General features: G+C 41.9%; 1 protein-coding gene across 4 annotated transcripts in view; it reads left to right on the plus strand.

The window, feature by feature from the left end:
- LOC146987662 (plasma membrane calcium-transporting ATPase 1-like) overlaps window positions 1–25,697 on the plus strand; it is an 89,799-nt gene that overhangs the window by 23,172 nt on the left and 40,930 nt on the right. For all 4 annotated transcript variants that reach the window (XM_085776942.1, XM_085776944.1, XM_085776941.1 and 1 more), the window contains exons 2-6: window positions 10,178–10,621; window positions 22,144–22,341; window positions 22,639–22,896; window positions 23,779–23,904; window positions 24,667–24,792. In XM_085776942.1, coding sequence (XP_085633068.1) covers window positions 10,426–10,621; window positions 22,144–22,341; window positions 22,639–22,896; window positions 23,779–23,904; window positions 24,667–24,792 — 904 coding nt within the window. In that variant the 5' untranslated portion in view covers window positions 10,178–10,425. The remainder of the gene's footprint in view (window positions 1–10,177; window positions 10,622–22,143; window positions 22,342–22,638; window positions 22,897–23,778; window positions 23,905–24,666; window positions 24,793–25,697) is intronic.

Genomic DNA, 25,697 nt, shown 5'->3' on the forward strand with positions numbered 1-25,697 from the left:
CCCATATCTGGCTTTTGCCGTCAACGGGTGCCTTGAGGGCACTGCACAGACGAGTAGGAGGGCCGCTACGGGCCCAGCTGGAGCCGCCGCAGGGCTGCAGACCACCCTAAATGGGGGTATTGTCCCCCTAAAATTTGAAACACTGACTGCCAGTACATTTGTCATCTTCTTGCGCATGTGCAAAGAGTAAATTTGCTGTTCTTTTAAACACTGGTGAAATGTGGAAGGGGCGACTCAGAGGCTCATGAATCTGTCATTACAAGTGGCAAGCCAATGTACGTGAGGATCATGAAATGTGAATATTGGCTTTGCAAGACGATTTATGGTGTGCGTCCCGAAATGTTCTGCTTGCGCTCCTGAAATTTGAAGTTAGGGGCCACTGTGCTCCTATAGCAGAAAAAGCTAGCCCTGCTGCTGTGGGCCCTGATGGAACCAGGGAGCTAGCCCTGCCGAGGTTATCACCCGTGGCTTCAGTGTCTTGTTTGAATATTTGCTACTACTAACTAGGTGATCATTTGAAATCACTTTATTTTCTTGCCCTGACATTATTTAAATTTTGTATCACATTACACATTAAACATCTTAATGCATCAAAAGCTGGGAGCAAAGGGGAATCATTTTTATTTCTTCTAAGTCTTTCACAGCTCTAACAGACTGTTACTAACAGATTTGATGGACATGACAAACTGCAACAGAGGCTTCGGGAGGGTCAATGAGTGCGTTGCTTCTTGAAAATAGCGATGAAAGGGGTTTGGGGTGGGGTTGTGGGGACTGGGGTAGGGGCGTACAGCAGGAAGGAGTGAATTCCAGACATTTGGAGTCATTGCGCTTCAGTCCACAAAGGGTCGGCTCCTCAGCTAGTGTCATGGCAACAGAATCCATCCATATTTGCACAAACACATCACTCTACAATGGTTTCCTGTGTTACTCTACTTATGAACAGTGGTAATGTGGTACAGCAGAGTCTTTGTGGCCACTTGGATGGGTAAAGGGTGACAGGTTTGAACCCATTGGGAAGCAGTAAGTCGCCGTATAAATCTTGGCTGCGTCCCACATGAGAAACCACAGGATCCTGGGCACCTGTCTTGCCACAGTTTGATGCTTTGCTGCAGAGAGGGGAGGAAATCAGATGCACACATGCACGGCAGCAGCACAATACACCGTGGGGCCTCAGTCAGGTTGTCTAAACTGTCCACTCATCCCGCCAGCCAGCAAGGAATCCCAAGAATGAGCTCTCTGCACAGAGCCACAGTGTCACCGAATAGATTATATTCAATGTCTGCATATTTATCAGTCCACACAGTTTATAGTAGTATGCAAGTATGCAACCACAAAACAGGTGAAAACAGTTTGTCCCTTAGAGATCTAATAGTGTGTTAGGGTCAGACTTTCTCTCTTTAAATATCCGAAAACAGAACAGAAATTTGAACAACAGGTTTTAATATATCTTCAAACTCAACGTCGTGCTTGTCCTTCTACCAAACAGTGCATGTTTGTACTGTAGTTAATTGGGGGCCGGGCCTCTCCCTCTTCTCCCTCTTCTCCCTCTTCTCCCTCTTCTCCCTCTTCTCCCTTTCTGACTGCACAGCAGAGCTGCAGTGACGTACCGCTGCGCTTGGAATGCAAAACCGCCGTAATAACCTGAGAGCGACACGTGAGGGTAAAGTGATTTAGAGAGCAGGTTAAAGACAAATAGGAAACACCTGAACTGTTTCCTGTGAGGATGAGTCATTCATCAAGTTGTGTGTGTGTGTGTGTGTGTGGGTCTTATCTGTGTATCTTTGTAAGATGAAGACAAACAGCTGTGTGTTAGAGTGTGTGTGTGTGTCTGCGTGTAAATGTCCCAGAGATTTGAGGTTGTGCATGTTTGTGTGGGTGTCTGATGCTCCATTCAGTGAGTCCAGACCTCTGCCTCGTCTCTCTGCAGTGTGGGGATTTCCTTTTTCCACTGGTCACATGACTGCAGATATGGGTGTGGTCTCCTGCATTCCTGGCCTCACTCTTTCTCTCTCTCTCTCTCTCCCTCGATCTCTTGTTACTCTGTCTGGCATGCTGCGACACTCTCTCCCTCACACACACACACACACACACACACTCACACTCATGCTAAATTGTCGTCTAGACCGGCTCGGTCTCGGCTGCTTGACGTGCCCTGCATGTGGAAATGTCTGTGTGAAGTCAATGTGACATGACTGAATGGGATTGTGTGTGTGTGTGTGTGTGTGTGTCTGTGTGTGTGCGATCTGTTGCTGGGTGCAACAAGAAAAAGTTCCTCTCTATGGGGAGGGTGTGGCCAGCAGTGTGTGTGTGTGTGTGTGTGTGTGTGTGTAGGAGCGGTGCTGCTTTAGTATGCAGAGCAGGTGTGTCTGCAGAGGCAGAGAGGAGGAAGAGGAGGGAGGATAACAGCAGCTGAACAGAGGGACGGTCTGATGGAGGATGATAAAAGAGAGAAGAATCAAACCTTTTTATGACCTGAAACTAATACTGCATGTGAGACATTTTAAAATCCTCAAGTCAAATCATTTCATGTGTGTATCAGTAGCTGCACTGTGGTATTTCTTCGTAAGAAATGCACATTCGAGTGTGAGAGTTTGTTGATGGGCTGCCTGAAGAGCTGAATTCTGGGTAACAAAGTTACCACCACACCACAACGTCGTTCACCTTCTCAAGCTCGGAAACTCATTAACCGCCTCGCCTCGTTCCGTCATGTTGAACTCTGATACATACGACCTCGAGGCTCTGTGATGCCCAGCCCGTTAATCATGAGTGGGCGGAGCTGACCTCTCATTCAGGAAATAACACTTGTTCCTACCCTTGTTTTGTAACAGCGGCTATGTCGCAATAATCCAAGCAGGAGGAGAAGGGAAGGAAGCTGATTGGCTGCAGAGACTCCACGGACGGAGAAGAATGACAGTCAAGGATAAGATGGATAAGAAGCTGTATATTTGACTCTGTGGAGTGTAGTAGTTGCTTTGGCAGCGCGGTATAGGCTGTTTACGACTGCCCACGCTGTTTCCTGCCTTTTGGCTGCACCACACAAACAAATTTCCCCTTTGAAAAATTCAGGTCAAACTTAAACCACAAAGTGCTGGTGAGTGACTGTTATATTGAGGGTCTTGTAAAGCAAATGGAACGCAAAGAAAAACTGATGATGATCTTTATTTGGCTTTCATTTAAACACATATTATGACCATCACCGTGCTGATACTGGAGTCGAACAGGCTGCAGATTGTGGGTCAGTTTGTTAGGGAATGATTCTGGGCTGCGACTGTGTCAAGTGGCTGTTGTTGGCTCACTCAGGGCCGACGACCTTTCACCTCTTCCCACCAGATGTTTTGATGTGGTGTTCACAGAGACAGCTGTTTGTTTCGCCCATGTCTTTTACACGTGTTCTCTCTGTTCGGTGTCTTGCAGGCCGCTCGCTGTTTTACTAATTAGTCCAGTTGTCACATGTAGTGTCGTTAGAGCTGATGGAATGATTGATTAGCCGATCAACAGAAGCGCAGTCGTTCTTCTGTTCCAGCTTCTTACTGTTTCTGTTCGTTTTATACATGAAACGATTATTTAATTGGTTAATTAGTTTTAAAATTGATTAAAAACCAACATTTCTCAACAGAATGCGGTGTTTTTCATGTAAAGATCCTCCTCTGTCTGCTGTGTTAATGCACATCTGATTTCCTCATAATAACTGCATGATGGTGATAGTCAGTGTGAGTCATTGTGCTCCGAGGGTTTGTTTAGTTTACCCAAATATAATCCTGACAAGCGCGCGGTGCACTCTGCCAAAAAACACATCACGTCCTCGCTGAGACGGATTATTTTTGAAAATTGTTTGAATGTGAGCAGAGGTGCCGACATGTTTATGTTTTCAGGTGTTTTCCAAAAAAACTTCTTCTATGTGCCATGAAACAGTCAAACAACTCGTCTTTTCCACCAGCCTGTGTTCAACTCTTAAGTTATAAATATGAGATTCTTTCCATCGCCAACCTTCGTATTAACACGGCGAGGGACAAATATTCAGGCAAATTGTAACCTGTGCTAAAACAAACAACGTTAGAGTGTAGAGCGTCCAGACACATCAGGTCCAGGACTGTCACCTCCACACACACACACACACACACACACACACACACACACTGACTTATCACAAACACACACACACACACAAACCTGAGTGGCTGGCAATATGGTGGACCATGTTGCTACACCATAATTTCATCTGGAGTCAATAACAAACAGATAAGATGGACAAAGAACAGACACACTGTCTCTCTCCCTCTCGCACGCACACACACACACACACACACACACACACACACACACACACACACACACTGAATCCCTGGCTGAATAGATCATCTATATATAGAGCCAACTAAAAGTCTTGACATCACTTCCTGCTGCGCTCTTATTGAAGGTTTTTTCCTGGCTTGATTCAATCTGATGAACCAATGCAGAGATTCTTTCAATAATGATTCATCAAATAAAAGTTAACTTTCAGTTTCACCTCTCTCTCCTCTTGTCTATATACTGTAGGTTCTCTGTTGTGGGTAAATCAGTTGCTAGGAAACATTAATAGCACCATTTAACCCAACCAACTACCAAGTGTAGATTTGTTTGGACTCTTCAGATTGTTTTTGTTCCTCATATCTTTCCTTAGGATTCTCACCTAGAGCTTCAGCTGCTGCTCAGTGTGGAGTATCTCTGCATTTAGCCTGGTGTCCTAGAAGATACCTCCGTATACAACGGCTGATGGAGCGAGAGAACAAGTGCAAATCAGTAAACTGCTCACAGGTGATGAATATCTTGAAAATATTCAGACCACGGACCGCAGGAATAAGTGTCCCTATGGTGAGACCAGATCTCCAGTGTGGCAGTCGTGCACTTTGTAAGATAAGCTTTATTTCGGTGTCACTCCACAACACACAATAAAAATCCAGAGACAATATAAAAATACAGTATTGATTACAAAATGACCCGTTCCCCCTTGACAAAATTAAAAGTGTTGGGGACCACTCAAAAACAGAGTTGTGAGACACCAACTACTAAAAACATGAATAGAAACGCACATTATGGTACCATACAAACAAAACAAAACAAAGCAAAACAATTATTTTATGAACTGGAACTCATAAGAAACAGTCTTCTATTGAGGATGAGGTGGCAGGCTTTGGCACATTCATTAATGCAATGTTTACCAGCTAAAATGACACACAATTTATTCACATCATCAAAATCATTAAAATTAAAATAAAACTTTGTATGTCGACCATCCACCCCAACCGCCTCCCGCTGATTCTGCTGCTTCATTCATTCAGTTGATATTCAGCCTCGGAGTTTGATCCAGACTTACTACGTTCCCTTCATAATGAATCTGCTGTAGCAGTTTAGTTATGTAGAAACGTCATTTCTCAAGGAGGACTGGGTTGCACCATCATGTAGACAACAATGTTTCCAGTTCACACCATTGTGGCGTTAATGCAGCTATAGCTAGTCAAAACATCGACAGCCTCTGCTCTATGTTCTGTGGGATTACTTGACTAATAAGCGTATATGCGAACATCCTAATAGATAACATGCTAGTTTGGTCTGGGCCACACTCTGCCCTGTCCCAGAGGGCACATCTGAAATAACCCCACATCTGAAAATAAACCTCCTGGGTTAAAGAAACACTGGAGAGAGTTTTTAGTCATAAAATGCACAATAACCTTCCATACACAGACTGTGAGCTGCGATTAAGTGCCTGGTTAAAGTTGTAGACCGTGATCCAGTCCACATACTTTAAATCAATGATAGTCATTCGTTAGTTCTGACTTGTGGTTGAGTCAACAGTTCCACCTTGTAGTAATCAATACTCCTAGAAACCAGCTCATGTGGTGCAACCTGTTCAAACTGATCATAATTTCCACTTTGCAAAGAGTCAGCTGACATACTGTATGTTGACTCATTCACTCATTCAAGGATGCCTTTCATTCTTCTGTTCGCTCTGTAGTGTAGCTTACATTAGATTATATCAGATGAGATTCTTTTCTGACTGAGTCACCGTCGAAGCTCCAGCCTGTCAGGATGTAAGGAACTCGTGTGGGAAGTTGCGAACGCTAAATTCTTGTGTTGGTTATATGTAATCTATTACACGATGGTTATTGGTGATGGGACTGACGAGTGTCCTAATCCGTGTGATCATTATAAACTCGGCAGTGAACAGGAAACGCCTGGATCAGTTGAAAAGACTTGTCAGTTCCAGATCTCAGACCCGGGCTGACTCTGACAGGAACAAAAACCGGTCCAGAATAAAATCACAAAAAACAGGAAACAGCATCTTCACTATTAGATGAAGTCCAGCTGTCAGGACTCATCTGTCCATATTGTCTTGTGTCTTCTCAGCCACCCACCCGCCCTCCTTTATCTCTCCTTCACACACAAACACACAATGTGTATTCTCTCCACATATCTGATGCTATGTGTGTGAGAGGCAGCGTGCTAAGTGACCGTGGAACATTATCATCGTGTCATAAGTCTACGTTAATCAAATACTTGTTCATTAAAGCGTAACAGCCACACACACACACACACACATACACACTCAGTCACATGAGCAAGAGCAAGAAATGGTGTGTGTCTGTGTGTGTCAGCAGGTGTGTTATGAAGGTCTAAAAATAGGAATGCTTACCTTTAGACTGGGGTGTGGTGCTGTACTTAGCAAATGCTAAAGGTTTGTGTGTGCGTGTGTGTGTGTGTGTGTGTGTGTGTGTGTCCTCCAGCAGTTCACAGTCAGGACGTGGCATATAACATAAAATGTATATTCTTTCATTGCTGTGGCCAGAAATGTCAGAGTAAACACCACAGTGTTATTGCGATGACAATCATAAAACATCAAATATCAAATGTATAACTGTGCCTCAGTGACATAAAACCATGATCTCCTTGGATTTGATCAAACAAACTGAGCTATGAGATCCACATTGAAGCTTTGTTGAGATCCACATTGAAGCAGATGACCGACAAATGCACTATTTGTCTCTTAAATGTGAGATTCAGTATTTATTATAAAAGGAACACTGCATTAACATTTGGAAAACAAGCGGTTTCATTTTATTACTTAATTATTACGGGAGCTGTATTTACTTCTACCGCTGTATGTGCAGTTTTTACAAGCATGTAGCGCTGCACACATTCTCAGCATTGCCACCAACAAAAAAATCAAGGTTAAAAGCTGACCTGTCAAGCGTAACATTGTGTGTGTGATCTGGATGCAGGGAGTTTCCTCTTTATCACTCATGTAAAATGCATGCTCTCTCTCGGTAAAGGTTACAGCTCTGCACAGATAAACCAGCTGCACCTCAGCGGGTTGACAAGCCAGAATAAGCATTGTAAATCATGGCACAGAGTAGCTGAGTTTAGGCAGGAGACGACCCCGGTGCTGCAGGTCCCGCAGCTCCTGATCTGCGTTTGTCTGGATGGTAAAGTGGCTCCGTTGTGGCTAATGGCAGCAGCAATGTGCTGTGTAAACAGTTCCCTCTGAAAACAGCCATAATCAAGGTATTTAGAAATGGCTGGTGTTTACATCAGGAGGTTTCGTTGTGGTATATAATCAAACTGGCATAGTGAGACACTCCCCATCTACTACACTTGGCTCCCACACGCATGTGCTTCTGCCAAATATTGACACTTTTCTTTTTTTTGTTTTGGTTTTTATCAGAGAAATAACTTCTCAGCTGACTCATAGTTCAGACCACAGTGATCCAGTGTTTTTTCCTTTTTTTTTCTCTCTTTTTATTTTTTTTATTTTTTTTTTACAAAAAGTCACCTCCTTATGTAATCAGCATTGTGAAAGTAGATTTGTCTCGAAGGGTATGACTCAGTTTTCCGGAGTGGAAAAAAAAGTAGTGAAGAGAGAAAATAATTTTAAGCAAAAAACAAAAAACCTAAACAAAAACAACAGAAAAACAAATCAGAGTTTGAAGCGAAGCCAGGAAACTGCTATTTTACCTGTTAACAGCTCTCTGGAAACTTAATATTTATCATTATTTCCACCGACACTAACTAATTGCTATACTTAAATCTGAACAATATATGTTAGAAATATTTGGTTTGTTTTAATGAAATAGTTTCCAATTTCCTCTTCTTGGAACTTGAACAATTAAGCAATCTCATTATCTGTAATTAACACGTTCCATCACAATGACATCATCAACTACTTGTGTACTACAAACATTAATGTGATGAGGTCTGTAGGCATTTAATTTCTCTATTGTCTCATTGTAATAATGGCTCGACTTCTGGTCTGGGAACAGACGGATAATTACTGAACTCAGAGTCGGGGCATCTGTCCTGATCTGTAGAAGATAACACACACTACATTGACAGAGCACTCTGTGAAACCCAATAGGACAGGACAAATATGAAAGACTGTATAAAGCAGTAAATAAAGCAAACTTACCCAAACTTTGGCTCTCTGTAGGTGACAGTAAGATAAGATAATAAGATACTTCTCTAATAAAAACTTCAGACTACTTCAAACATGAGACACAATGTAGGCTATGTCTATGACAGCTAAAAACTAATGCCTTGGATTTGAATCTGTGGATTTATGAATGCTTATTCATAAAATCCATTAATGTAAATACTTAATTCAAGATGTAAAATAACAGTTGGTCTGATTATATCATTATTATTATTATATCATTATTTGTTAAAAAAAAAGTTGTGAGTTTTCAAACATTAAAGGGATAGTTCAACATTTTGGCAAATTATGGGGTGGTCGTGACAGAACTTTATAGGTATTATGGTGATAGGAGAATTTGCCAAAATGCTGAACTATCCCTTTAAACGTATTGAATCAGTGATGCTGCTCTGTTTGTGCCAAACAACTCTCCACAAGTGTCCTGTCATGGCTGTATGTAAGGAGCATTTATATTGAAGTCACAGAAAGCCATCACTGTGAATGCTTGATGAAGCCAGCAGTGTGACTGATTCGATGTCTGAGAAGGGCCTAAGACCCCCTCCACCCCCCCAACCCCCAACCTCTAACCGAGACCAACTGACCGAAGCAATTGCCTGTATTACCTCTTCAACAAACCACCACTCAGGAGAACCCTGCTCAGAAATGTATGAGCTGCACTGGTAATAGTGTGTGTGTGTGTGTGTGTGTGTGTGTGTGTGTGTGTGTGTGTGTGTGGTGTGTGTGTGTGTGTGTCCATGACAGAACACTAAACAGTGAAAAATGGAGGACGGCCTTTGATGTGCACTTACATAATCTGTGGTGATGGACTGGAATGCCACACTTTGGCCACACACTCTTAACTCCCTCGCCATGTCACACACACACACACACACTGGAGAGCTACCGTGTATTCAGTCCTGACCCATGGTTCCTCCATAAAGTTTCTATCAATCCACTCTCCTTGTTGTTATTTTTTACAGCCTTTGTGTTGGTACCTTATCTGTGTCTGATTTGTAATCATTATCATTTAATTGGTTGCCTGATAGGCTGATACAGTTTTTTCCAGTCTCACAATTGCTTGCAGTAATGAATTCAAAGGCCAACTCATGTGTTCAGCCTTTATTGGAAGCGTACTGTGTTTTCAATGGGACCCTGACCTGCCAGACCGGCTGAGTTTTAGGGTGCATGAGGTTTCTCATTTCCATGTGTGACTCTTTATTTTTCCTTCATTTCTTAATGGTGGTCGCTGCTGTTTATTTTTATTTCCCTTTTTAACCTTTGATATGAGTGTCGCTGATGAATTTTCCAGTGATGCACTGTTGGTTAATGTGAAGGATGAAATGTGACTCATCCATAAACAAGAACAAAGTGATACTGTTATTATTTTTTATTAGGTTGTTGTTTCTACTTAAGTTGTCTTGGAGACGACGATTCAGGAGGAGCCAATATTTATCAGCCAATCGTGTGTCTCAGAGGAGCAGTGCACACTGATAATCAGTTTATATCATAACAGCCTCTGTGATGGTGGAGACTCCTTTAATAATCTGAGATGAGAAACTCTCCTTTAATTGGCTCAATTAGTCTTTGTGCTATTCATTAGTGAAAAATCAAAGGGAGTCCTGAACTGATCTGTCTGCGGCTGATGATCATGATGACGTTTGGCGGCCGTGTGTTCAGGCTACTTCCTGTCTGCTTCATAAAAATCAGTTTTCCTGTCTCTGTTTTCCTCCACAGTGACAAAGCCAGAGGATCATGTTTACTCCTGTTTCCATGACAACAGAGAAGAGCATGCACGTCCAGGTCAGGAGTTAACATCAGTTTCCATCTCCGCCGCCGCCCGCTTCCTGTGAGAACGACACGACTACGAACCCCCTGTGAAGAGACGACCCAACCTGACACTTGGTCAAACAGACTCTCAGAGGAACAACAGCTACAACAACAACAACTACTGCCACCGCTAAACTTCTGTGAAGAAGACCAACATGGCCAATAACACGGCAGACCACCCTCCGGGGAATTCGGTTGCTGAGGGCAACCATGATGGAGACTTTGGGGTGGCCGTGACAGATCTAAGGGACCTGATGGAGCTGAGGAGCGCCGAGGCCGTCAACAATATACGGGACACGTACGGAGACGTGCAGGGCCTCTGCCGCCGCCTGAAAACATCGCCCATAGAAGGTAAGACGTGTCCCACCACACCACTGTTCATCCTCAATCCTTCAAGTTTAATGAAGGAAAATCACCACAGAAAAACTGAAATTTGGACCAGATTTGGTTTTAATCTTTTACAAAATCATTACATGTTAAAGTGCCGGTATATCACAAACCTATGCATTACACTTTTGACCTTTGATCAGTGCTCTGTCACGCTCTCATAATCTGACAGGGAGTGGTCAAAATGTGAGGTTATTACCTAAAACAAAGCCTGTGACAACCAGGCAGCTTGTCTTTGCTGAGTCACACTATTCGCCTGTTGCAAATCTTCAGCAATCGAACACAGAGCCACAGCTCAGGGGATGGGAACCAATCATTTAAAATTGTGAATGAGTTAAATTATTTGGGATTTCAGTGCCAATGTAAATTCAATGCAGATAAATAATCTGCAGCAATTAACCAGAGATGCTATCTGCTCAGGACTCCCAGGATCCCAGATTCACTGTGTACACACAAAATTGGCTCTTGCTATTTGCATCATAGTATCAACAAATGAAGGTTTTGCATGCAGCCCTGTGTTGCCTGGCTTATTAAAAATCCAGTTTTAAGTCTGATGTCAAGCGGAACATTTTTACCCTGTGCCCTTAAAAAAAGATTATTTCCGCTATATCTCTGTACATAGGGCAATGTTAGATGGGAGGCTCTAAACCTTTACAATTCACGTCTTATCTCCAAATGACTGAAGTGCAAACCTGACTCACATGGAAAAAGATGACTGGGATGGAAAAAGAGAGCAGAGCTCAAGGAACATCTTTTCCCTGAGAAAAACAGCAGTTAAATGGTCTTTAAGCATTGTTTGTACCGTGTTATGGAGGAACAGTTCTTTGGCACATGGAAAAAGCCATTCCATAATTTTATAGCCATAAATCTTATTGAGACCTTGGGAGGATCAAAATCAAAGATTGATCAGTTGAGTGAAGAATGGGCCTGTGAGTTTTCTTTTAAAGTAAGTTCTGAAATGCTCAGGAATATCAATCGAATATATCTTATAAATAAAAACACACTCTTCCATAATGTTGATGTCATGAATAGTAAGAGTCTGTTGGATTACATTCCCAATCCCAACCAGTGGTTAGCAGAATTAGTAGAGTAGTAGAAAGTACTCATCCAAACTGTACATCAGTATGAAAGAAGGGGATACATTAGATCAGTGGTTCTCAAACCTTTTTACATCAAGGACACCTAAACTGACACAAATTAGACCACAGACCCCCATTGGACAAAATTTGGAAACAAACACCAGAAATACACAAATATTTGTTAAATAATGTTACTTTTTTAGTCAATGTACATTCAAATTAGGGCCAGTGGCATGAATTTTAGGAAACTTTAGAGAAATTTCAGGAAAAAATTTTTATATTTCTGGAAAAAAAAGTGCACTTTTTCCCCAATATATATATAAAAAAATCAGAAATCTCTCAAAATTTTACCAAAATTTAGAGAAATTTCTCAAGAAATTTCTCAAAATTTTTGTAAAATTTTGAGAGATTTCTGATTTCTGACCAAAATTTTTTTATACTTTGAGAACCACTGCATTAGATTATAATAAAGAGCAAGGAGACAGTTTCTGGTCACAAGATGGCTAACCCTCCTTTTTTTTTTTTTTTTACAAATAGAGTCTGCCAGTAAACCCGGACCTAAAACCTAGCGCTTTTACAGTAGCACTTCCTGTTCCCTTGTCTAAAAGTCAATACGTTTTTTGAATGGGATTTCAAAGACAATTTCAAATTAGGTCTGTGGTTAACAAAAGCTTAAGTGTGTTTCAGGTTTTGTTCTACGACATAAAACACGTACCCTACTTGTGAATTTTGAAGCTTTTACGTGTCGTAAAAAAAGTGGTTGCTAACAGGTTGCTCAATACAAACCCTGTTGGGGACATTAAACGTCATCAGCCCTGAACAGGCGAGAGTGTTCTTTTGTATGTTATTTCATGTTATTTATGGGTCTTCAACAAGTAAAAACAGTCCGATTTCCCCATTATTCAATGTTTTTAAAATAAAGCAGCTGCAACCAGTGGAAAGCTTAGTGGTGGTGACGTCAAAAGTCATGCAACCGTGTAGCAATCCGTTAAAGCTTTTTACTTCTGGCGATCGCATTTAAGCTTCAAATACGGTATAAAAGGTGTTCATATGTGAAGATTATCTTGCTGAACAAAACTTGTAAGTATCATAAACTTGTTAGCCACAGATCATATTTTCTGACATAATCCAAAATGCAAAAATCCCATTCACTTTCTTTTCTGGGAACCAGCATGATGCTAAACTTCCGGGTTTTGACATCAGCCCTGGCACACTCTATAGATATTATATGATATTATTATATAGATATGTTAACTTTTGTTTTGTTCACACACTTCATATCGTGATGTTTAGGTTTAGTGTGGGTATAAAAGTATCTGTAGAGATAAAGCAAAGGGAACTGCTCCACTATGAAACCAGTTGGCAAATCAGAGTAGAATTGGGAAAACTGGATACAACCCTAACACACACACACACACATACATACAAAGATTAAGGGGTGCCAGCGTGTGAATCATGACACAGTGATAATTGATACAAACAGGCAACATTTCTGGTTGACACACTTATTATTTTGTGGTGAAAGGTGATCAGTTTGGATTTCAGTCAGAGCTTCATACGAGGCCAGAAAATGGCCGACGAGCTGCTGTTTGTTATTTCTCTCCCCCTGTCTCATCTTTTGATCCGTGTGTGCGTGTGTGTGTCTGCGTGTGTGTGTGTGTTTGCAGCCATCGGTCCATTCCAGGATTGAAATTAGTTCCAGCCCGTTCCCCTAATGGCTCCATAGATCATTGCTCTGTTCCATTTAGTAATCAGAGGACAGCTGTAGTCGCGTCCTCCACGCAAGAAATTACTCACTTTAATGAAGAAAGTGTAATTATATTTTCACTGTGGAGAGATGGAGAGAGGGAGGGAGGGAGGGAGGGGGGGTGGACAAAACTGGGGGAAACATAAATGCAAGATTGAGGGCAAACGCACACGATGATTGACTGCTGCAGTGAACAGGGCTGGACTCGTGTCAGTCCAGATGCTAGCCGTCTAGCTTTCAGTGTCAGTGCTGCAACGTATTGACCTCCATCAGCATCGTTACGTATCTGTGCTCACTCAACATTTAAGAGTCGTACCAAAATTCATCGAGCGCCTCCGCAGCAACACATGTGCAGCAGCAGCAGCGGAGGCCAAGATGTTCTCACTTTCACGCTGCGTTCAGGGCACTGTCAGGAGAGTGGGAAAAACAGGGAAAACACCTAATACCCCCCCCACTTCACACATCATTCAACGGTGGTTAGCTCAACAAGCCTTTTGATGTGACATATTTAGATCTGCAGTGACCAGTTTGTTAATCAGGTATAACATTATTAGGCAGCTATTTTGATAATATTGATTGATTATTGGTTCCAGGCACTGAAATTAAAAGATGTGCTGCTCTTTTGGTCTCATAATAAATGTAATTGCTTTTGGTTTTTGGACTTGATTAGTTACAATAAGCGTTTTTTTTTTTTTTAATTTTACTTTTTTGACCTTCTGTAAACTACAAGGTAAATCAATTCATCAACACAGTAGTTTAAAAATTCTCTTAGCTGCAGACAGCAGGGTGTGAACCACAGGTGATTGGTTTTCCTGTGATCATGGTTTGATCAAGATCTTTGATCTTGGCTCATGGCCACGGCGGATAATGAACCAATACTCCACACAGTCTGTTGTGCAGATGGGGGTAAAATGAATCCCTCACAGTAACAGCCGAATCTGCCACTAACAATGGAAACAACGGCATAGACTCGGGAGTGTAGATATAAATAAACTGACAACAACTGAGAAACGTCAGGATTCTAAAATCTGAGGGGTTGTCATCTCTGCAGGAAGTTCATCCGTCTCTCACCTCTGTCTGATTTCTCACGTTAATCCAGTTTGTTTTGTGTCGGTGCTGGTCTGCAACCGAGACATCTCATGTTTCTCACATCCTGAAACACAATATAAAACCTGCTGTGATGTATGATAGCCAGTTAACAGTAGGCTAACCTGATTAGCTAAGAAGCAGAGACATGGTGGTAGCAGTTAGAGACCGCACGTAGTTATATTTAACTTTGTTTCATCAGCTCGCTGCTTCGGCGGTGATAATGAGATGCTTCTTCAGCTGCTTTTACTTTCGGTCTGTGAAATCTGCCCCTGATTGGATGTAAATGACTGTCATTGTCCCAAGTTCACACTGACACACGTGCAACACACACACACACACACACACCCTAAAACACACAATTATGGCTCAGCTGTAGCTGTGTGTCCTGCTGGATAATGCGTATTGATGAATCAGTCTGCTGCCTCTCTGGAGATCATTGATCGCCCCCCTCATCATTTTACAAAATCTGAGCGCGTTTCATGTTGAGAGGACACGCAGCCTCCGAGCACGAGACGCACAGCTAGATGGTAAACTTTATTTAAACAGCACCTGGGTTACAAAGAGCTCGGCAAAGTGACACATACAGTACAAACCTAAAAATAAACGACTATTTTAGGAAGATGCTAATGAGCGACAACATGTTCTGTCATCGCTCAGGCGAGAAAAAGACAAGGTGATTTCTTTTTGTCTCTGTAGGTTTGCTTTTTATTCCTTCATGTGAGTAGCGTCTTCAAATAAACATCCAGGACTAAAGCTGAAACTGTCAGATGAAAATAAATTTTAACAGTCACTAGTCTGACCGTGTCGTCGGCTGATCATCACATGTTCAATTTTATTTAGATTCAAACACGAACAGTGAAGCTGTTATTTCTTGTGCTAAAATCTTCCCCTCAGATCACAGTTACACAGAACATGTGATCAGAAGAAAGTGATACCGAGTCACGATCACGTCCAGCCTGCACCTGAGGACATATTATTATAACCTTTTGTCTTGTAAGTGTAATGATGGAGACCGGTAAGTTGGAACCAAGCTGGAATCTGGAACCAAATAACGTTTGGAGCAGATAATTCAGACTTCTTCCATCGTCACGTGTTGATTTTGCACAACGGTTGTTTCCTCAGTAGCCTACATCAGTTTTCTACAGCAGCACTTTGCTTCTTGCCTCCAAACCAGGCTTAGCTACTACAAATGAAACTTAACACCCCCTTCAATATTTTTACATCCAGATTTCACTTTATAGTTGGAAAACATCAGCATGTGTTGAGTTGTGATTTGTGAAGTCTAATTAGATTTGAAAACATGATCTCTGTTACAAACAGAGGTACAGTACATCATGTCAAAGCGACCATCCAACTCCAGCCTCCTCAGTATTTTTTAACCTCGCCTGTATTAGTGATTGGCCGTGACTATTATACAGTATGACACACTCTTATTATTTGAACACCGTCTTTATTTGAACATTTTTAAAAAGTGGTTTCAGCATCAACTGTCATTCTTCTGCCATGACTCTGCTCAGTTGACAGTAAAGATGGTGCATTATTCAGACACACACACACAAACTTACACACACGCACACACATGTACACACAGTAGTAGTATTGTATGTAGGTTCAGTGGTTTCTTGGCCTGCTGGCGTGTCAGATCTTTTCGAGGTCTGTGGCGTGAGAAGTCAGCGACCAATCTGAGATTCAGCTCGAGCTGCGTGACCTAAGTTTTATTCACTGTAATAAATACTCACACACACACACACACACACACACACACAGCCTCGGGTCAACCATGTCTCTGCCAGTCGAAGCAGAATGCTCCTCTAAGCGATCACCAAGAGGGAGGAAGACATCAAGACATGCAATGCTCCTCCTGTCTTATAATAAACTTAAGTAAGATGTTATCTATAAAGTATCTGGTACTTGGCAATTCCCTCTCCAGACTTTTCCAAAAATCTAAAAATAACTGAGAAATACACAATCTAACTAAAACGTACTGTATGTAAGAATTTTGTCATGTAAAGGGTTTCAGCTTCAAAAAACTTTAAGCCTAAGGACTTATGAGGCTCAGTCGTTGCATCATTCTGCAGCAGGGGATGTGAGTGTCTTTATTAAAGGCAGGTTTGTTTCCTGTAGACACCAGTCTGTGGAAACTAAAGATAGAAAAGTGCTCCATGTGAGTCTGTTAAGTCTGAGTTTCCTTTATCAACCAATATGCTTGTGTCTGCTTCTTTAACTAAAAGACAGTAAAACCCTGCTGCATTTAATTACTATTAAAAATCAATGTCCCATAATGCACTGCATCTAATCAGGGCACAACGGTGGATCTAAAACCTGGAAAATGTTGCTGCAGATTTAGATAAACTAACCATACCAGAAATCTCAATGGTTACACATGACACATTACACTGACATTCCTACTCCTACAAAAACACTGCATTTCTGTTGCAGCCTACATAAATGCTATCCATTTTAATCAAAAGTGTTGTGGCCACCAGCAGAAGGAGCACTGAGGCTTTTGCTATGTTTTCACCTTCTGTCCACATGGTTTTCAGAGTTTTCAAGCACAGAAAAAAGAAATAGGAAACACTGCTGACCCTGTTTTAGTCTGAACTGTGGGCTGCATTTGAGTGAAAACAGGTGAAGATCTTTGGAAACGCTCACATAGAGACCAATGTTTTCTTCCTAATTGGGTCTTATCTGCCCCTCACCAAGTGCAGAAAGAAACATGGGTAATGAAACACAAGCATCTTGTCGTCATTGCTGCAGCTGTTAATGAATTAATTCCTGCCTTTTAACCTTGCAGCACTTTTCTATAGCCTATTTTATGCAATTAATCAGGACAATCTGCTTCCTGTTTACACCGGCTCCTGCCTGCTGAGACAATATATGGACAAAGATCGTTTGTGATGCTGAGCTACTGTAAAATGATGGCGTCTCTTATGAAAGCACTGTTTCCAAATCATAGTTATGCGTGGGATAATTGTTGCACATTAAATTTAACTTGATAAATCTCACAAACCCAAATTGTATTTGACATTTTCAGATTGCATCCATATTTGATTTTCAGAATTTGAGTCTTCTTAATGTGCAGCAGCAGTTTAATTATCCCTAAAGTATGTTTTCTATCCGAACTTACCAGTTGGGTTTGATGCTTGAAACTGGACAGAGGTGACAGAACCGATAGCAGCGCTTCCTTCTGTATGTGTTTGCGACTGTCAGTTGAGCTCTGGGATGGCAGCGAAAGAGTAAAGCTCTGTAGGATGATGATGATAAAAAAGACGGGGGCGCGGATAGAGCTGAACCGCAGAGATGATGAAGGAAACAGTCCTCTCTCTGTACTGGGCATCAAAAAGTTCGAACAATGAGACCGGACATTAATACATGCTGCTGCAGTTTAATCTGTCAGAGGGAGAATGAATGGAAGTGAAAAGCGCGTGCGGTGAAAAAGACGAAGCTGCGCGTTGGCTGATGGAGCCCTGAATTGGAAGAGACCTCTTTTTGGACCAATGAGGTCCATTTCTGCTGGAAGCCGAAATGAATAAACATCTGTGACAGGCGAGTGCGGCAAACTGCTCTGCTCCTGCTGGAACATCATCTCAGAGCTTTAATCTGCATCTCCGTGGGGACGTTCACCAACACAACGAGCTCATGCAGCTCAGGCACCAGATGAAACCCGCCTTCATAATCACAACATTAAACCAGGAAAAAAACAGACTCGTATCTATCAAGCAGCCGGCGAGCAGCCTCTCTGTGATTCTGCTTTTCTTTATTTTAGCATGTCAGGAGTTTTTGACATCAATGGCTGACTTTAAAATGATCAAACCAAACTTTGAACTAACCCACAGTGTGATGAAACATGGCTGACGATGACTCTGACAGCTGGTGTATTTTTAAAATCTCTGTGCACCAGCTCATCTTGAAACCGTTTCTGTCTCGGCTCTAAACCACAGAGATACTACTGGAAGGCAGACATGTTAGGAAGCTGTAGGTCAAATTAACTGAGCTATATTCATATATCAAAGCAAAGCACTGTGGTATTAGTTTTTACACCTCTGTGCCGATGACAGTTTGCCCGTTGTCCGCCTGTCCCACGTTTGTATCGACGAAACGTATTCAAATTAGGCACAAATAATCAGGACTTGAGGATCTATGGAGCTAGAACAGTCTCATAATAAATACATGCACACAGAAATTAATAAATGCACAAAAGAAGACTCACAAATGTATTTGGGGATTTATATGCAGTATATGTGTGACTCAAAACACAAATACATTTGCAATGCACACACAAATATGTTTCATTCCATGTATAAGTAAAAAAATATTCACATATAAAAAATATGAGTAATAAACATATTTCCGATGCACACACAAATAGAAAAAGAATTCACAAATATATGCATGTAAAAGTATTTGCAATCTTCATCAAATACATGTTGGTTTGTTGGACCTGCATTTACAAAGTGCTTTTAATTTGTAAACCTCGCCGCATTTGTGTATGAGACTTTTGAGACTCCCCCAACGTGACGCCGATCCACAAATGCGTTTTTTCTAGGAGGGGATTGTCTGTAGCCTATCAGATGTCTCCCTCCCTAACAGCCAATCATGTGAGTGCCTCACCACAAGGGGTGTTTGACGTCATTAAAATGCGCGCAGGCGGCCAGAGGCTGCAGGTATTTATTTAGCATGGATGTATTATGGCTTTTAGTCCTCCAGTAGCGATCGGGGCCGTTCAGGAAGGGATCGATCGGTCGATAGGTCGCTCCATAAAGAATGACCTGATTAGATTTGAGTGGTGAAAGGTTTAAAGGTCAAAGTAACTGCAGCCTTACAAATCACGATTTTGCTATTGTGAACAAGATTTCTCCATCACTCCCTGAGAGAATTTATTCTAATCTGGCACAAGCCATTCGTCTCATTTGGTCTTGTTTCACCTCATTCTGTGTCCTCCATCCTCATCTCCTCTGCCTCTCCTTTATTAACTCATTTCAAAACACCACCATCCCTTTATCTGGCCTCGTCTCACCTTGATTTGTGTCTTCTCACCCACTCATGTCAGGTTCACAGACCCAAGTACTCTGGAGCTGAAATTATATGATGACTGCCAGAAAATTCCAATAATGTGATCTTCTCATGCCACCACACATCATTTCACATCAGTTTGTATCTCCCTACATCAAACCTATTGATATCATTTGATTTTACCTCATCCTCACTCATTGTTTTTGTACAAACTTCCCCCTCGTTTCTCTGTCAAACCAACTCTCAATCGTTCAAAAAGAGCAAAATAGCAGAAACTGCCATGTTGCACTGCCTCCAAAGAAAAGAGGAAGGTAGAAATGAGCAAGACGGACGAGGAGGAGGAGGAGGCTGGGTTAATGCTGTCTCTGTGGAGAGAATAATCGGAGATGAAATAAGGGGCAATTATTGAAACATATAAGGGCAGAAGTATGTCTGAGCTCATGTTCGTGCTGAGTCCTCCTCCGTGAGACATCTTTGGCAGTGCGATCTGTTGACATTCAGATCACGTTCCACTGCACATCTTCTAACTCCACCAAGAATTCACAGCAGCCATGTTGATGCCAGTGCAGGGGGAAGTCACAGATTTCACTCAGATTTGTTCCTGTGCAAACATAAAACCTGTTTACTAGAGTTTAAGTTAACAAGGTCCTGTGATTAGCTCGGCTCAGAAACCAGTCAGAAACTCAACTTGTTGATTACCCTATGTGAACTGATTCCATAATTAGCCTGGGAATGGTGTTTTTGAAATCAAATGTTCAGCCAGTTCACTAATAGTCAAATGGACTGAGCTCTGGGGATGAAGCCCTGCCGGCCTTTGGAGGCATTCGTGTCAACTGAGCAATCTCTTTAACTTTACTGTCTTTATATGGAGAATGAATGAGCCCTTAGATGTGAGTCATGCTGGAAAACGACAGTCACAGCTCTGGAATCAATAACTCACACATATTGTTCCGTCTCAGTAAGCAGACGAGTAAAGGAGGTCTTTCTTCTCGGGGACAGGGAGCAAAACATCAGACACATTTTTCAATGAGCTAATCGATTATTTTGTAAATGTCTTGTGAATGATATTTAAAGGAGCCTGCAGGCGTCAAGGGCGATGCTACATTACAGCGCTCTTATCTTAACCCAATTTTATTTGTTTGAAATATAACCCATGTGATACTTGGTTTCTAATTAATACATATTTTAACTATCAATTGATTAATCTATTTTGAGGAGTCTTGATTTTCACATAAATCTGGACGGGGGCTATTCAGTAGCTTCCCTCCCGTGTGTCAGCTGATCCAGACCAGATCAGCCTGATCAGGTGGTGTTGGCTCTGGAGGAGCAGCAGATTGTTTGTACAGCAGGGGTGGGTTCAGGTCAGTTCATGCTGCCATGGACTCGTCACTATCACGGACACAAACACACAATCGTTGTCCTTAACCTCTGGGTGGGGACCCACACAAAAGGACACAAGCATTGCAGGATGATCGACATGAAGAGGAAGCTAAAGAACACAACCCCCCCCCCCCCCGATATCTAGAATTATATTTAGTTCAAAAAAGAAGTGACGAATACAAAAATACACAATTTATCTGGGTGGGACAAATCTGGTTTGATACACCCAAAGAGGGGGAAAAAAACTGTATATGGAAACACTGCATCTCCCCTTGCAACAAAAGTAGGTCATGTTGCAAAACTACTGATCATACAGTTGTGTACAATCTTTACTTTCCAAAACTGTGGTGCATCTTCTGCCCTCACTGTGTGTGTAGGTGCACAGTTATGTACCAAACTGAGCACAGCTTACTTAAGGGTGAGGACTGGAGTTTCTATTAGGGGCAAGGAAACTGGATTGATAGATATATAGACATATTATCAAAGGTATAAAACCTACCTGTTACAAGTTCAAGTATAAGACTAAGGTAAAAACTCAATAGCATGATCAGCTCACACAGTAAAAGCTGGGATCACATTTTTTGACACATTTTTGAGGAGGCTGTAATATAAAAACCCCTCAGGGACAGACAAAACACTTGACACACCCTCCAACCCCTCAGAATAATGCATCCTAGCAGCAGTGATTCTGACCTGAACCGTCACCTTTACCGACGGTCTCGACAAAATCTGAACGATCATAAACTTAATGAAAGTAGAATTTATAGAACAGCTGTTGTGAAGCATTGTACAGCGTTCAAGTGTGCTGCTGTACATAAACTATGCGACACCTTTGTTTCCATCCGCACACTTGAAACTCATTAGTGTCATGTCTTGTGTTTGAATTTTCCTTCAGCACTGTGATAAAGGTTTCTAGTCAGATCAGGGTGGTGTCAGCTGTGCTTTATCATTTCTCCTACCTAGAGGCCTTGAGTTTTTCTTTCTCGCCTCTTGACAAGCATTATGTGTGACTGAAGTCATCTTTTTATTTTTACAAAAATACTTTATTATTCGGTGTGTGTAGGGGCTATCCTTTAATAAATTCAAATGTTTTTTTGTGTAAAGCAAAGCTCACTCCAGTTATTTCCTATTCTGTGCTGAATTCACTACATTGTGTTGTCTTGTGTTCGGGTGTGCAGGTCTCTCTGGTAACCCTGTCGATCTGGAGAAACGTCACACGGCGTTTGGGAAAAACTTCATCCCCCCGAAGAAGGCCAAGACTTTCCTGCAGCTGGTGTGGGAAGCTCTGCAAGATGTTACGCTTATCATCTTGGAGATCGCCGCCATCATCTCGCTGGGCCTGTCCTTCTACCATCCACCAGGAGGTGACAGTGAAGGTCGGTGCACTCAAACGTCTCACATGCATTGCATACCTGAAGGATAGGGCTGTAGGACACTCATTTGAATGTCTGGCTCTTGCCCTGTGCAATAATGTTAAAAAATGAATGAGGATTAAAAAAATATGTGTTTCATTGTACAAAGACAGAAAGTGTTTTAATGCATTTGTGTTGAAAACATTGATGCTCAAAGTATTTGAAGCTTTGAGTTGCTACAGTAGAACTTCATCTGTCTGGATATGGTTACTGTATTTGGTGAGAGTGATTCCTCTTTAACGCCTCCTCGTCCTCTTGCAGCATGTGGCGAGGTCGCAGGTGGCGTCGAGGACGAGGGCGAGGCCCAGGCCGGCTGGATCGAGGGTGCCGCCATCCTGTTCTCGGTCATTATCGTGGTCCTGGTGACGGCCTTCAACGACTGGTCCAAGGAGAAGCAGTTCCGTGGGCTGCAGAGTCGCATCGAGCAGGAACAAAAGTTTACCGTCATCCGCAAAAGCCAGGTCATCCAGATCCCTGTGGCTGAGATCGTGGTGGGAGACATCGCGCAGATCAAATACGGTAAGAGATCACGGAAGCCAGATTAGAAGATGTGATGTTAATACCTGAACTTCTTAGCTATCTGCTATGACAGAACGTATATGTTGCTACGGCAGCCTGGCTGCAGAGGTTGAACTCTACTGAAGTCAGTCTCTGATGTTGGTGATGAGTCTCATAAGTGTCATTCCTGTTCATCCCAGAGGCGCTGGATGGTTTGAGGTCAGGGCTCAGTGCAGGCCACTCAAGTTCTCACACTACTCTTTGTTGACCTGGTTTTTGTGCACTGAGGTTATTGTTATGTTGAAACAGGAAAGGACCTTCCCCAAACTGCTGACACAAAGCTGGATGTTGGCTGTAGCTTAAAATATCATTGCATGCCATCGCATTAAGATTTCCCTTCTTTGGATCTAGGGGTCCAAGACCAAACCAGGAAAAACACTCAGACACAGAAGTATGTGAACAGGGCTACCCAGCTGGGCTGGCCATATAGTGTATGGCTGATGGGAAATCTTACATACACACTCCAAAAAAGCAGTTTTACATAACATGCCTACTTCATCTTTTTTTTTTTTGTAAAAGGAAGCATCACACATCACAGTGTGCTGTGAATCTTACTCAAGAGCAACTACAGAATGGACAGATTTAGAAAAAAAAACAAAAATACTCATCATTTCTATTTTACTTTAACATCTATTTCAATAAACAAAAAGCAAGATAAAGTCGGTATTCAGCAGTTTGGTTTGGGTTTTAAATGTAACATTTTGTTGTTAGCCTTTATCAGAGTTTTAGGACTGAAGCAACGCCCTGGGAAATAAATGACATTCAGGTGCTGTAATAGATCCTCCTCACTTCCCAGGGGTGATGGAAATAAGACCCTCTGACCTCTGACCTTTGTCCTTGCAGGAGACCTGCTGCCTGCTGATGGGATCCTGATCCAAGGCAACGACCTGAAGATTGACGAGAGCTCTCTGACTGGAGAATCCGACCAGGTCCGCAAGTCTATGGAGAAAGACCCCATGCTGCTGTCGGGTGAGTGTCTGTTCAGTAACACAACATGGACCAGCGTGAATGAGTCTGGTCTGAAGTGAGTCCCCTAATAATCATTATGTGTAAAAGGGAACTTGCAACTCTATAGGAATAATAATAATTAGGGCTGTCAGTCTATTAAAATGTTTAATCAATTGAGTGCCATAGTCAGTCACGTAATGTATCTATTAACATGTACCTTCAAGTGTTTATTTATAGACAAAAAACGCTACTTTATGCAAACTTAATCGTACATTAACAGGAAACAATGACAAATGTCGCACTGCACTTTTTAAAGTTATTTTTTGAGAATGTTTGCCTTAATTGTGACAGGACAGTGAGACATAGAGAGAAAAGTCAGGGACAGAGAAAGGGGAAGACATTCAGCAAAGAGCTGCAGGTTGGATTCAGACTTACAGCTGCTGCAGTTAGGACAAAGCCGACGTGGTACGCACTCTTCCAGGTGAGCCATAGGGGAACCCCAATATTGCATTGGGCATGTACATAATAATATGTAATGAATATTCACACTGACTTGTAAAATCAGTATCTAAGGATGCAGGCTCTTTGTAATCTTACTGTAACACTACCGTTTAAACAGGACGTCCTCCTCCTCCAGCCTCTGTCCTCAGGATCAGTAGTTTAAGATTAATCTTTGAGAAACTTGAGCGGAATAATCAGTAATTTGTTAAATGACAGTGTCACGGTGGCGGTGTGAAATCAAGTTTCTGGTGATGACTCGTACCTTCTCAAATCTTCCCTCAGGAACCCATGTGATGGAGGGATCGGGCAGGATGGTCGTGAGCGCTGTCGGCCTCAACTCTCAAACTGGCATTATCTTTACTCTGTTGGGTGCCGGTGATAGCGAGGAAGAGAAGAAGGTCAAGAAAAGTAAGACATGACACAAAGCCTGTGACGAACGACTCACATTGAAGGTCACTGGAGTCAGTAGATGTGTGAAGTCTTGGGAGGGAAGTTGAAAGACGACTGTCACTGCGTCAGCCTCTGAATATTTCTACTCTACCGTTTGAACAGCGCAGATTGGAAATATTTGCACATTTTTATTTTTTTGTTGTTTATTTATTTTTATTTTTTAATCAGCTGGTGTTGATTTGAAGTTTCTCCTGTCAGACCTCATCCAGTCTGGGCTGATAACAGCAGCGCTGTTTGAAGGGTCCAACTGTTAAAGATGATTTAGTTTTAATTTCGACATAAATGTATCGTCAGTGAATAAATGAGACCATGGATGAGGTGATATTTACTGATGATGTGACTCCGCCCCCTAATCAGTGGCCGCCCAATCACAGCGTAGCGACCTGTCTAAGGCATACCTGGCAGGAATTTCACCAAATGTTAAATTCAGTTTCCTGAGCTTTGTAAGAAAGATACTCTGCATCCAAAGACTTTAGTAGGGTGGTGTCATTTGTAATCATTGTAATCTGCTAACATTAGTATTCTTGGCTGAACATGTTACTGCCTACAGCTGTGACAAAGGCTAAAAGAAATAGATCTGGAACTGATCATATTTTTGTTGTTTTTAAACAAGCTCAAGAGCTTCTCTTTGCAATGCAAGGAAATATTCTCATTATTATTATTACCCTTTTATTCCCATTTAACAATCAACTGGAGACAGTTTTGAATTAAGTCCAGAGAGTTAATGTTTGTTTACTAGATCTGATCGAATCAGCCAGTGACTTTCATGAACAACAAGCTGTTTTTCTCTATTTCTGTTTCTTTGATAACTTAGTGTGGATTTTCATGATGGATCTCCCACCATGTTAACAGAATACGTGCGA

This window comes from Trachurus japonicus, chromosome 5 (assembly GCF_045865225.1).
Source record: "Trachurus japonicus isolate A0001 chromosome 5, Traja_1.0".
In the NCBI taxonomy this organism is placed as follows: Eukaryota; Metazoa; Chordata; class Actinopteri; order Carangiformes; family Carangidae; genus Trachurus; species Trachurus japonicus.